This window comes from Pelophylax lessonae (assembly GCF_965119305.1).
Source record: "Pelophylax lessonae genome assembly, chromosome: 2".
NCBI lineage: Eukaryota > Metazoa > Chordata > Amphibia > Anura > Ranidae > Pelophylax > Pelophylax lessonae.
In genome coordinates this window covers 437,889,926-437,901,855 of record NC_138769.1, presented here as the reverse complement: position 1 = coordinate 437,901,855, position 11,930 = coordinate 437,889,926, and the positions used below count along the sequence as shown (strand labels likewise).

At 38.5% G+C, this 11,930-nt stretch overlaps 1 protein-coding gene across 1 annotated transcript; it reads right to left on the bottom strand.

Annotated features, from left to right (window-relative positions):
• Positions 1-1,254: 1,254 nt before the first annotated feature.
• Positions 1,255-10,024, bottom strand: XK (X-linked Kx blood group antigen, Kell and VPS13A binding protein). The gene is made up of 3 exons (XM_082246696.1): positions 9,725-10,024; positions 5,003-5,265; positions 1,255-2,229 (listed from the first exon to the last, which is right to left on the bottom strand). Exons 1-3 carry the CDS (start codon positions 9,967-9,969, stop codon positions 1,400-1,402), a joined length of 1,338 nt encoding a protein of 445 aa, XP_082102822.1. The 5' UTR covers positions 9,970-10,024; the 3' UTR covers positions 1,255-1,399.
• Positions 10,025-11,930: the final 1,906 nt, after the last annotated feature.

Genomic DNA, 11,930 nt, shown 5'->3' with positions numbered 1-11,930 from the left:
GGAAAAGCATACATCAGCTTACACTCCTAGCAATCAGTCTCCAATAGCATACAGTGAATCCCCCCAAGAACGAGACAAAGCTCCTGAGTTGAGGGTAAAACAGGAACAACAACAACAACATTTATTGGAAGAACACAGCACACATTTATACAGAATTTGGAACATCCTGCCCCCAACAACCGCTTTCCTATTGGTCAATTGTAAAGTACTTGCAGTTCCCAATAAGGTCCTCTCCAGCTATGCAAATGAGGGCTTGAAAATGAGTCAGCAGTGATTGGTCAGATAGCTTGACCAGGAGGACTGCCATGCAAATGAGGACTTGAAAATGAGTCAACAGGGATTGGTCAGATACAGAACAATGGTTCCCTAACAAGCCCTCAATACACATTACTCTGAGTGTCAATACATCCCTTAGCAGACAACAGGTGAGGTTATTAGCACACCTGACAATAGGTGAATGGAGAGCCACCTCAGACAGCCCGTCTCCTCAGAACTTCCTGTAATGACCATATTAGGTGTTGACTTCCTGTTCAGAGACCTCATGGCAAATGGGAACAAAAATATTCATATTACAAGGGAGGCATTATTCCTGAATATGACTGTCCCATTTGTAGTAGTCCAAACCATATTTTCAGTGTTCACCACCCTCCTGGTCACCCTGCATCCATAACAGATGCAGGGTGACTTAAACATAAGAAAGCCACACAAGGCTGGACATAGTGCCTCCCAACCTCTTTAAAGGAATTTGGGGTCCACAACCCCCATGCCCAAAGTGACTCCTGTCACATGGGACATTACTCTCCATAAGTGGCTTAAACCCTACATAGTCAGTCTGCAATGTTCTGGTCTTTTTAGGCAGCACAGCTAAAGATTTCATGTAGCCATACAGCCAGGGTTGTTGGAACAGGGGGTTTTGCTTTTAACAAAAAGAATAGTAATGTGCTACATCCCAGAAGACCAATTTACTAGATACAAGTATATATAATATATATAAGTATAAATATGTGTATTCTTTAATAACTTTCATCCCTTTCCTTAATCATGGCAATGGCAAGATGATGCCTTGCGCATACCATTTTTAATATACTTCAGTTACTGCACACCTGAGCATTTACAGTATACACTAGGACTAAATTTGCAACACTTTTAAAACTCTAGTCTACAGCTTTGTGATTTTTACTATTTACTGTGAATGTAGCTATCTTTATATGTCTCTGTCATATCTGTCTAAGAAATGTATAAAAAAGACTTCTTAACAGTAACAGATTTTAGATTGCCTTGAGTGCAATGCCTACATAAGGTAACTTTTATGCATTAAGGTAAAAGATACTGCATATATATCCTGTCAGCATAAAAGTATACAGATATCAATAAAAGTCAATGCCATACAAGACCACTCTTAAGAACTGGAAGACGCACCCAGCTCTGGGTTTCCATTTTGAACTTCCACAGCCTTGCCACTCATATGCTCACTCATATCAGAACTATCAGACAGTTTGGCTCCAAATTTATCACCTTTGTTTGGAGCTTTGGAGGGTATACAAAGGTAGCACAGGAACTTGAAGCAGGATAGAAGCCCCTGAGAAATACTTGTGGAGAAAAGTTTCTTGCAGGGATGGCAAAACTGGTAGAAAATGAGCATAAACAGAACTGCCAAACAATAAGCAACTATAAGCTGCAGCACCACCAGTGGGGCACATACATACATATATACCTCTGTTCTATACATATACCACAGCAGAAGCAGGGCAGCATTTTCAATGAATCTCACCATATAATAAACAGCCATACGATACCAGTTTTGAGACTTATTGATTAGGTCTGAATCGTTAAGTTTGAGTTGAACAGCAGACCAGCAAAACATATTGATGCCAGCATACAGGAAAGTAAGGAAACATAGTACCATAGTTGTGCCAACCCTGGACAATGCCTTCTCAATGTTTTCAGGAAAGGGAGATTTGCTCTGCCAAAAAAGAATCCATGGGTATAAGAAAAACACGATGAAGTTCAATAACACCACTGGCAAAGTCCATATTTGAAGGACAGAGCTGAACAAAACCAGAACAATCACTCGAGTGGCAATCTCAAAACTTCTCCACAGGAATATACAGATATAGGCAACTGGTTTGACGTTGATATCATAGTCATCATACTTGATCTTTATGGCCAGAATGTTGCAGCGCATTGCTCCATACACAATAGACAGCAAGGAGATGCTCATAAAGACACCTGAAATAATAATATGGGTATTAGAATTTTTTCCATCTATATGTATTACTTCTTTGAATGCACACATAAATGATGACAGATTCCAGTATTATCAGTTAAGAAAAACCGTTATGCTTTCTAACCAATGTCCCTAATTAAAATACTTCAAATTGACATGTGTTTCAAATTACACTATAAGACTTTAATAAATTATGGGTTTATTAACAGATTTAGTATAACCTGATAAAAATAATATTTATGTGAACCCTTTTTGATATTGTGTGCATTTGTGCAATAATATTATAATACATTTTTTTGGTTCAACATAAATCTGTCTTGCCTGAAATTCAGGTCATGCTGGCTTCCTTCTGAAATGCTAGTTGCCTGAATGTTATACTAACCCACTGGTTTTGATGAGTTCCAAGTCACTGTTAAGTATGTAGACCAAGCGTTTCAGAGAAACATCATAAGTATGTAGGGAGGTGCAATCTGTACTCCCCACTGCAGGTGGCCGTTAACTGAAGAGGCAATGCAAAAGGTGAAGGAAGTTGTGAGGAACCTGATTCCTCTATGACTTCCTGTGATCACAGAGAGGAAGCTGTCCGAATAGACACTGGCACCCCATGTGACTTCAGCGGCCATCTTGGGTCTTGCAGAGGCGAATTAAGACTCAGGCATCTGGATTTGGCAGACTTTATGTGAGTGGCTAGTGTAGGGACAGGTTCTCCGTCTGGCAGGAACAGTGCTTAGTGGTAGGGAATGGATCCAGTAGAGTAGGGACACCTCCACCGCCACACCAGGCTGAACCCTACTCACATGTTGTTATGTCTAAACTTATTAAGAGTCAATGACCCTGAAGTATTGAAGCAAACAATCAGGACTTAGAGCAAGATAACTAACATTTTCACAAGGAGTGGTCAATAATTATGGCCTACATGTTTATGTGCCCCATTTTTTACTTGCTAATAACCATGTATATGTAAACCACCTTATATAACAAAGTATTTTTACTTTTATACAAAATAAGCATAGGTGTTCTCATAGTGTACATACAGTTAAATAAATTCTTAAAGCAGAAGTAAACTTTTATTAAAAATAAACAAAAAAAAAAAATTTTCTCCCTGAAAGGTAAAGGCATAACGTGCTAGCATGCATTGCATACTATCACATTATGAAACACTTACCATGAAACAAAGCCCTCCGGTGGCACCCTGTCACTGCCGCAGAGGCTTCCATCTTCCCCAGGTCTTCCTTCCGGGTTCGTGGGTTGCGGCCGCTTGATTGGCTGAGGTGAGATGATGTCATGCATGTGCAGGAGTCACGGCCATGGCACAGAGCTCTGGAGGAATAGCACTAGTATGCCAATCCTTCAAAGCGCATGCGCCAGTGACGTCAGTGGTTGCCAACCAAGTGAATATCTCCTAAACGGTGCACGTTTAGGAGATTTTCATTTAACCTATGGGTAAGCTTTATTACAAGCTTACCTGTAGGTAAAAATTGAATTCAGGAGTTTCCTACTGCTTTAATCTGATGAAGGGGCACTGCCCCAAAATATGTCGATGTAGTGGAGGTACTTACTCACCAATGTTACAGCCATAGCCCCCTTTTTTCGCACCAGTTTTGGATGTTTCAGTAGTTTCCTTCACTCAGGCTCTCCAAGTATGCGTAGCAGAGTTTTCTACCTTAATCGTTTACTCTCCTACTGCCGACCATTGTGTGAGAATGTTTCAGTGACCTGCAGTTCCCTTGGGATATTTTCTTGGTAATATGCTCTGACCAAGCCAATTCTGTGTAAGTGCATTTGCATTTTACAATTCATTAAAGTAGTTTATCTGCATTATCCAGTTTGCTGGTTCTTCCTTTTTTTTTTTTTTTCTTTGCTAGCTATAGTCTCTATTGAGCAAAAAATAGTAGGCTGCTCACTCAATGTAGAGATAACAGTGTATATACCTGTACATAGGTAAGGTGAAACAAAAGGAATACAGAAAAAAGTGTTTGCACTCTTTTTATTTTACCTCATGGTCACAACATAACATTTCCAAATCATATTCAGTTTTTAAATGTTTTTGCACACAAGATTGAGGGATTGTGTACTACACCAGCTACTTTGGATGTGCCCATGTGCTTTTAATTGCAGACAGTTGAGAGACTACAGAACAGTAGATGGAAAAGAGAACATTGCATAATTATAAGAAGCAAATCTCCTAAACATAAGTGAGATATCAACGCTAAAGGAACCTCCAGTATCTGTCATATAGACTTCTATGCATACAGGATGCTTGCTTCTCATTGAAAGCATTTATGCTATTGTCTAGTGAATCCAAACAGCTATGTTGTACAATGTAGTCGGCAGTAAATGATGGATAACCTGGTAAAGAGAGCACGTTATGATTTAAAAAGTAGAGCTTAAACTCTTCTGGAGGTTTGAAAAAATGTTATAGTTTATAAACTTGCTGGGCATTTTTTGGATTTGTATGGGAACTGCCATTGCTGTCTTTCTTCTTAAAATGTTAGATGGCTGGCTGTTTCTAATTTCAATGTTTTTGAGTCTAACCAGAAACAAGCATACGGCAAATAAATGTCAGAAAAGTGTCAGAACATCTTATTACTATCGTTGTTATAGATCAGGAACTTAAAGAGCATGGAAGCCAAAGCATCAGAGTGACAGCCAGGCAAATAGTATTCTCATAAGGAGAGGTCTGCAATGGTATCCTTTGTTAATGTCTCATTACAGATTTAAAATTGCAAGGGGAGTTCATGCACATGAATTTATGAAAGTAAACTGTTTACTCACACAATGATGTTGTAACATTTCTTTGAAGTACACATATATATAGCTGAAGGGTCACTTGAGGTGCGGATCCCAGGAAAGCTTGGATGACTGATGCTCGGCTGAAGGCAGACCTATGTGTAAATAGTTTTCTTTCTGCTTGACCCAGCTCCTTCTCCACTTCATCGCTACAACCTCCTTTTGGCAGCTGCTTCTTCCTGGTAATGCTAACATAGGGCTCCTCGACTTTACCAGCAGTGAAGTATATGAATAATACTTCAATACATCTGTAGAATAACAAAACAGGTCAAATTATATTTTAGGACACATATTCATTCTCTATTTGAAGTGTTACTGTATTTTTGTTTAAAAAAAATGTAGGAGAGAAAATCAAAACTCAAGCTACAGGCAGCTATGCCTTTTGAAATAATCCCAACAAGTAATGCTCAAAGCCTTACAGGAATAGCTATGCAAATACAGTACTAAAGGACAAAATAAATCGTCCACTCGATACATCATTTCTATGATTAAGCCAATTTTTTGAGTGAGACTTGCTAGAAAAAGTGAAATTCCAGAACGGTGCATGTCATGCATGTGAATATAAAACTTAATTTAAAGACAGACTAATACAATACAAACTGTACTCTTATCCAGGCCAAGATAGATCAAAAGGTCATGTTGGGTGGAAAAATGTAGTTTGGTACCAGAAAAAACTGTCATCAAGGGTGTCTCTATGATCTGGGGATTTTTGGCCTTGCTTTTCCCTCCAGGTTTTACCATCATTGTAGGTTATATAATTAGGTAGTGACTAGGTGGCTGAAGGTGTGATTGCCATCATTTTTTATATAAAATAGTTTGGATTGCCTTAAAAATCCTATTTCTTGAGGACCCAATATGTGTTTTATGACCATCATTGTAGGTAGGATGCAAATACAATTATAAATCTTTACTGAAACAGCATTGGACAGGTCAGAATAATTATATTATTGAATAAAAATCACAACAGCAAATAAAGTATCCAAACTATTTTGGAAACCATCTCCCCAGATTCGTTAATCAAGAATTATTAAACATACTGTATTTTCCTAGACTCTATGAAAGATTTGTGGTACTCCCATTACTTTTCTAAACTTTCGGAAAGACAAAAATCGAACAGGTGTTATAAACCTTAACCACTACATTATATGCTTTATTTTTCCTTTTATTTGTTATGTGTAGGTCAAAATGTATTCACAAAAGGGAAATATGAAATACTGCACATGAATATTTAATATGTAATACTTGTGCCCAGCAGGTGTTGCTCTGGGCTCCTTTTATGCTTATTTAAAAAAAAACATGTTGTTTACAGAGCTGAATAGCTGAAGCTCAGAATACATAGAAATCTGAATGAATCAAAGAAGTGACTCAATTCCCTTTCTCCCTGCTGTATACAGGGTTTCATTTAAGGACATAAAGGGAAAAGCTACCAAATTGGGAGTGAATATAGGTCATTCCTGAAGATTACCTTAAGCGAACATTAAATCTTTCTTTATGAAGGTACGTTTAAATTCCTGCACAAGTTTGGCAATAGAGCTGTTCACGCCTCAGCACTGGTGAATCCCTATACAGTTGCATATAGCAGGTTAGGGGACCTTTACACTTATTAAAGTGAAAACAATATGCTTATCACTACACTGAGACAGCGCTTTAAAAACCACAGGTCTTCTTTAGTCCCTTGTTGCAGCACAAAAATATGTCTAATTGGGTACAATGTTGTCTGGACAGCACTATAAAACATTAATAAATAATGATAAAACTACACACCTGTTAACAACTTCAATACTGGGCACTTTCACCCCATTCCTGCCCAGGCCAATTTTCAGCTTTCAGGGTTGTCGCACTTTAAAATGTAATATGGGTACAGTGTTGCAATTGTCAATTTATTCAGTTTTTTGAGACAGATAGAGCTTTCTTTTGGCGGTATTTAATCACTGGGTTTTTTATTTTTTGCTAAAAAAACAAACAACAGATGTACTTACATCTGCATATAGTGTATGGATGTGTTCCCAACATTCAGTTTTTTTTATTTTTCATATGCCATACATTCATGTCTATGTGCAGCTGTACACAGCACCTGGGCTTCTTGGGTGTGAAAAAAATAATGAATTTTAGTTGCACACCCTTATGCACTCAGGTGCACAAAACGTTAATCTGCAAGATCTTGGGAGAAAAAAGAAAATGAATGTACTATTTGCAAAAATCTCAAGATCTCAGCAAATTGTACATTACACTTTTTTTCTGCACAGATGACACGATTATCAAGGGTGGACTATCCAAGAGAACCAAAAAGAAGAAGCAGGCCACAGATATCATTGATCTTTAAAATAGTGGACAGAGCAATGGAATTCAGGAACATAAAAAATAATCAGGCAAATAGCAATAAGAACTGTTATGTGTTTCCTATATTTATTTAATTGATTTTGGTCTTTAGCTGCTTGCCGACCGCCCAACGTATATGTACCTTGGGGCGGCAGGGCGACGGCTCATACAGGCGAAATCACGTTCCTGTACGTCTTCGGGACTTCTGGGTTTGCAGAGCACACGTGCGCCGCCGGCGACCGGCTCCCTCTGTGATAGGACACAGTGGGAGCCAATTAGTGGGTCCGGGACCCGATGTCCACCAGGATCCGCCAATCATTCCTGACAGAGGCAGAACGGCAGTCTGCCTTTGTGAACAAGGAAAGACAGAGATCCTGTGTTTCTGCCCACGGTACAAGCACCCCCCACACAGTTAGAAAGCACTCCCTAAGGACACATTTTAACCCTTTGATCGCCCCTGATGATAACCCCTTCCCTGTCAGTGTTATTAGTACACAGCAGCTACTACAACTCCCTTTATAACCTCCACTCTGACAATGTCCCTTCCCCCTCCCAGGACCTCATTAACGCATTTTTAAACTCTATCAGCCTTCCAACGCTCTCCCCAGACCAACTGGAATCGTTAAACGCCCCATTTACGCCAGCGGACATACATAAAGCCATAATCGCACTGCCCACGGGCAAATCCCCCGGCCCTGATGGCCTTATCAATGAATATTATAAATTACTTAAAGATGTCCTAACATAGTGCCGTATAAACCTTCCGTAGCTGAAGTGGTTAACAAAAGAGGAGAAGGGAGGAGGTCCGCTTTAAATCCTCACCTTAGAAAAACTCTTTTTAACTTGTATTTAATATTTACATTTTTTTTTTTTCACACGTCTATAAAAAGGAAAGTGAAGTGACAGACTGTGTGCTCATTGCCTGGCAACAATGATAATGTCTATGAAAATGCTAAATATCCCATTGAAGTTTGGAATAAGGCAAAATAATGTGGAAAGTTAAAAAGAAAGTGAAATGCACATATAATAAGCTCTCATTAAACTAGATGTTGAGTGTTACTAAGAGGTTCAAGGGCAATTCAGATTGTTACTAATGTAACCATAAAAACGCCTTTTAATATTTTTTTTAATTTACTCAAGTACATACCTTGAAGGAAGAGAGGTTACAAAGCATAAAAGAACAAGCAAGAGGCAAGCAAGAGTCTTGCAGGTCGGTAAAAATGGTATGAAATTCAAATAAAGGCGAATTAAGTGGATCTTCTGAATTCTCACTGTGACAATGTTTGACGGTTAGGACAGCTAGGTCAGGGAATGATTATATTTGTTACCTGGAAATGTTTCTTAAAGAGTAACTTAATAAAAAATTAGGGTGTCTGTCCTAAACAGATGTCATGCTTGCCTAGGGGAAAATCAAGAAAGTGGGAGTGGGTACCTGTCAAAAAAAGATCCCCATTCCCCGAAAAAAATAACACTTCAATTGTGTTAGGGCAGGGGGGAGGAGGAGGATAAGCGGTACCTTCAATTCTGAGTGAAGGTATGCCTTAATATAAACCTGCCATGCAGGTATTTCTCATTACTGTATTTACTTTATATATATATATGACAGAAAAGCTATTCCTACTGAAAATTTGAAAATAAATAGAAGAATTTGATTCTTTTATATACTTATTAAAGCGCCCAAAGGGCTGATGTATGAAAAGTGTGCCACTGGAAAGTTTTTTTGTATCCCCACTCTTTCCTGTAGTTCAGGTCTAAATAAATCAAGGATTCTAGTGGAGGCAATGAAAAAAAACAATAAAGCCCCTATAATAAAGCACAGCAATAACATTTGGGATTAGAAGAAATTGCATTCACAAAAATGTCTCGCGTTTTCATTTAATTAATATACAGTACTTCATACAAGTTATAATGAATCAATTAATGTTTATCACAAAGGATAGAAGAGAGAGGAAGACAAAGAGAGAGAGAGCAAGAGATAGGTATACAATTCTGTCCTATCCCATGTCATAGCCTGACATCCTTTATCCCAATTACCCAAGCAAACCAAATTATGCCGTACATGCTTCTTTCCGGTGTAGCCCAGATAAACAACCCACCCCCGCCTTTATCATGTCACCAATTGTGTTAGGTTATTTTAGTGCAGTATTGTATTTATGATCAATGGCCACGAAGTCCAAGCCTAATATGGGTGTATCGGTACCAGCTGCAATAGGGTAGGCTATAAGGCTATAAATAAAAGCATATGTAAGAAAACCAAGTCAGTGGTACTTTATATTACTGATAGGATATAACAAAGTGTGTATCAATCAGTCATGTGATTTATATGTGGTCCTATAGTAGAGGCCAAAACCATGATCCACCCTGATGCCTGTCATGTCCCCTCCTCACCTGACTAAAGGTCCCAGCTGCAGTAGATGCAGCAGCAGCACCAGCGGTCTGTCCCTGCTCAGGTCCCTGTGAATGAAGATGAGACTTATCTGCACCAGCACACAGGGCAGGAGGGAGAAGAGGAGGGTCAGGGACTGCCAGATCTTGTCTCCGGCCGAACTGTATGTGCTGCTTATGTACAGGGCGGTCACTGTCTCTGCCACAAACAGGGAGACTGACACCAGCACCGAGCCAGGGAATTTCATACTGGTTTATCAGTGTGTGCACTTGCAATGCTGCACCAGCTGCTGCTCCAATAGGGCTGTGTCACTGAGCTGCAGACAGGAGAAACACACTGCTCACCACCCATCCCAACCCTCCCTCCCCCTCTATCCATCCCTAGCCTTTATCGCCTGTACATGAGCTCTCTATGCTGCAGAGATGCTGCTGCTGCTGGATCCTTTTACTGTTCGATCTGGGAGTAGGAGACAAGTGTAAAATCATATATATATATATATATATATATATATATATACTGTATATATATGATTACAGAGAGAGGATGGGCAAAAAAGTAGATCAGATCAGGTCATGAAATTTTATTGTAGGATACCTATACTGATCAGATCAGGACATTTTTTATAGTAAGTGCACATTTCTAATCAGATCATGACATTTTATTGTAAGTGCGCATTTCTAATCAGATCATAACATTTTATAGTAAGTAAACATTACAGATCAGATCATGACATTTTATAGTAAGTATACATTTCTGATCAGATCAGGACATTTCATAGAAAGTATACATTTCTGGTCAGATCAGGACATTTCATAGAAAGTATACATTTCTGGTCAGATCAGGACATTTCATAGAAAGTATACATTTCTGGTCAAGATTGGGACATTTTATAGTAAGTACACATTCCAGATCAGATCAGGATATTTTATAGTAAGTATACATTACTGATCAGATCAGGATATTTTATAGCGAGTATACATTACTGATCAGATCAGGACATTTTATAGTAAGTATACATTGCTGATCAGATCATGATATTTTATAGTAAGTATACATTACTGATCAGATCAACAGAGGCATGGACTCCAGAGAGAGAGATATAATTTTGCCCTTGTATAAATCATTAGTAAGACCTCATCTGGAATATGCAGTTCAGTTTTGGGCACCAGTTCTTAAAAAGGATATCAGGTAACTGGAGAAAGTGCAGAGAAGAGCAACCAAACTGATAAGAGGCATGGAGGAGCTCAGCTATGAGAAAAGATTAGAGGAACTGAATTTATTCTCTCTTGAGAAGAGGAGATTAAAGGGGGGATATGATCAACATGTATAAATATATAAGGGGTCCATATAGTGAACTTGCTGTTGAGGTATTCACTTTTAGGTCATCACAGAGGACAAGGGGGCACTCTTTACGTCTAGAGGAAAACAGATTTTGTCTCCAAATACGGAAAGGTTTTATCACCGTAAGAGCTGTGAAAATGTGGAATAGACTCCCTCCAGAGGTGGTTCTGGCTAGCTCACTAGATTGCTTTTAAAAAGGCCTGGATTCTTTCCTAGGTGTACTTAATATAAAGGGGTACTAATATTTATAGGTAAAGTTGATCCAAGGAATATCAGATTGCCTCTCGGGGGATCAGAAAGGAATTTTTTTAGCCTGCTGCAGCAAATTGCATCATGCTTTGCTGGGGTTTTTCACCTTCCTCTGGATCGACTGCAGGTATAGGATTGTGTATATGGGATTGTATGCTTGGGTGTCATTACTGTTTTTTTGTTTTTCTTTTGTTTTTTATTGGTTGAGCCAGATGGATTTGTGTCTTTTTTCAACCTGACTAACTATGTAACTATGTAAGATCAGGACATTTTATAGTAAGCATACATTACTGATCAGATCAGGATATTTTATAGTAAGTATACATTGTTGATCAGATCAGGACATTTTATAGTAAGTATACATTACTGATCAGATCAGGACATTTTATAGTAAGTATACATTGCTGATCAGATCATGATATTTTATAGTAAGTATACATTGCTGATCAGATTATGATATTTTATAGTAAGTATACATTGCTGATCAGATCAGGACATTTTATAGTAAGTATACATTGCTGATCAGATCATGATATTTTATAGTAAGTATACATTGCTGATCAGATTATGATATTTTATAGTAAGTATACATTGCTGATCAGATCAGGACATTTTATA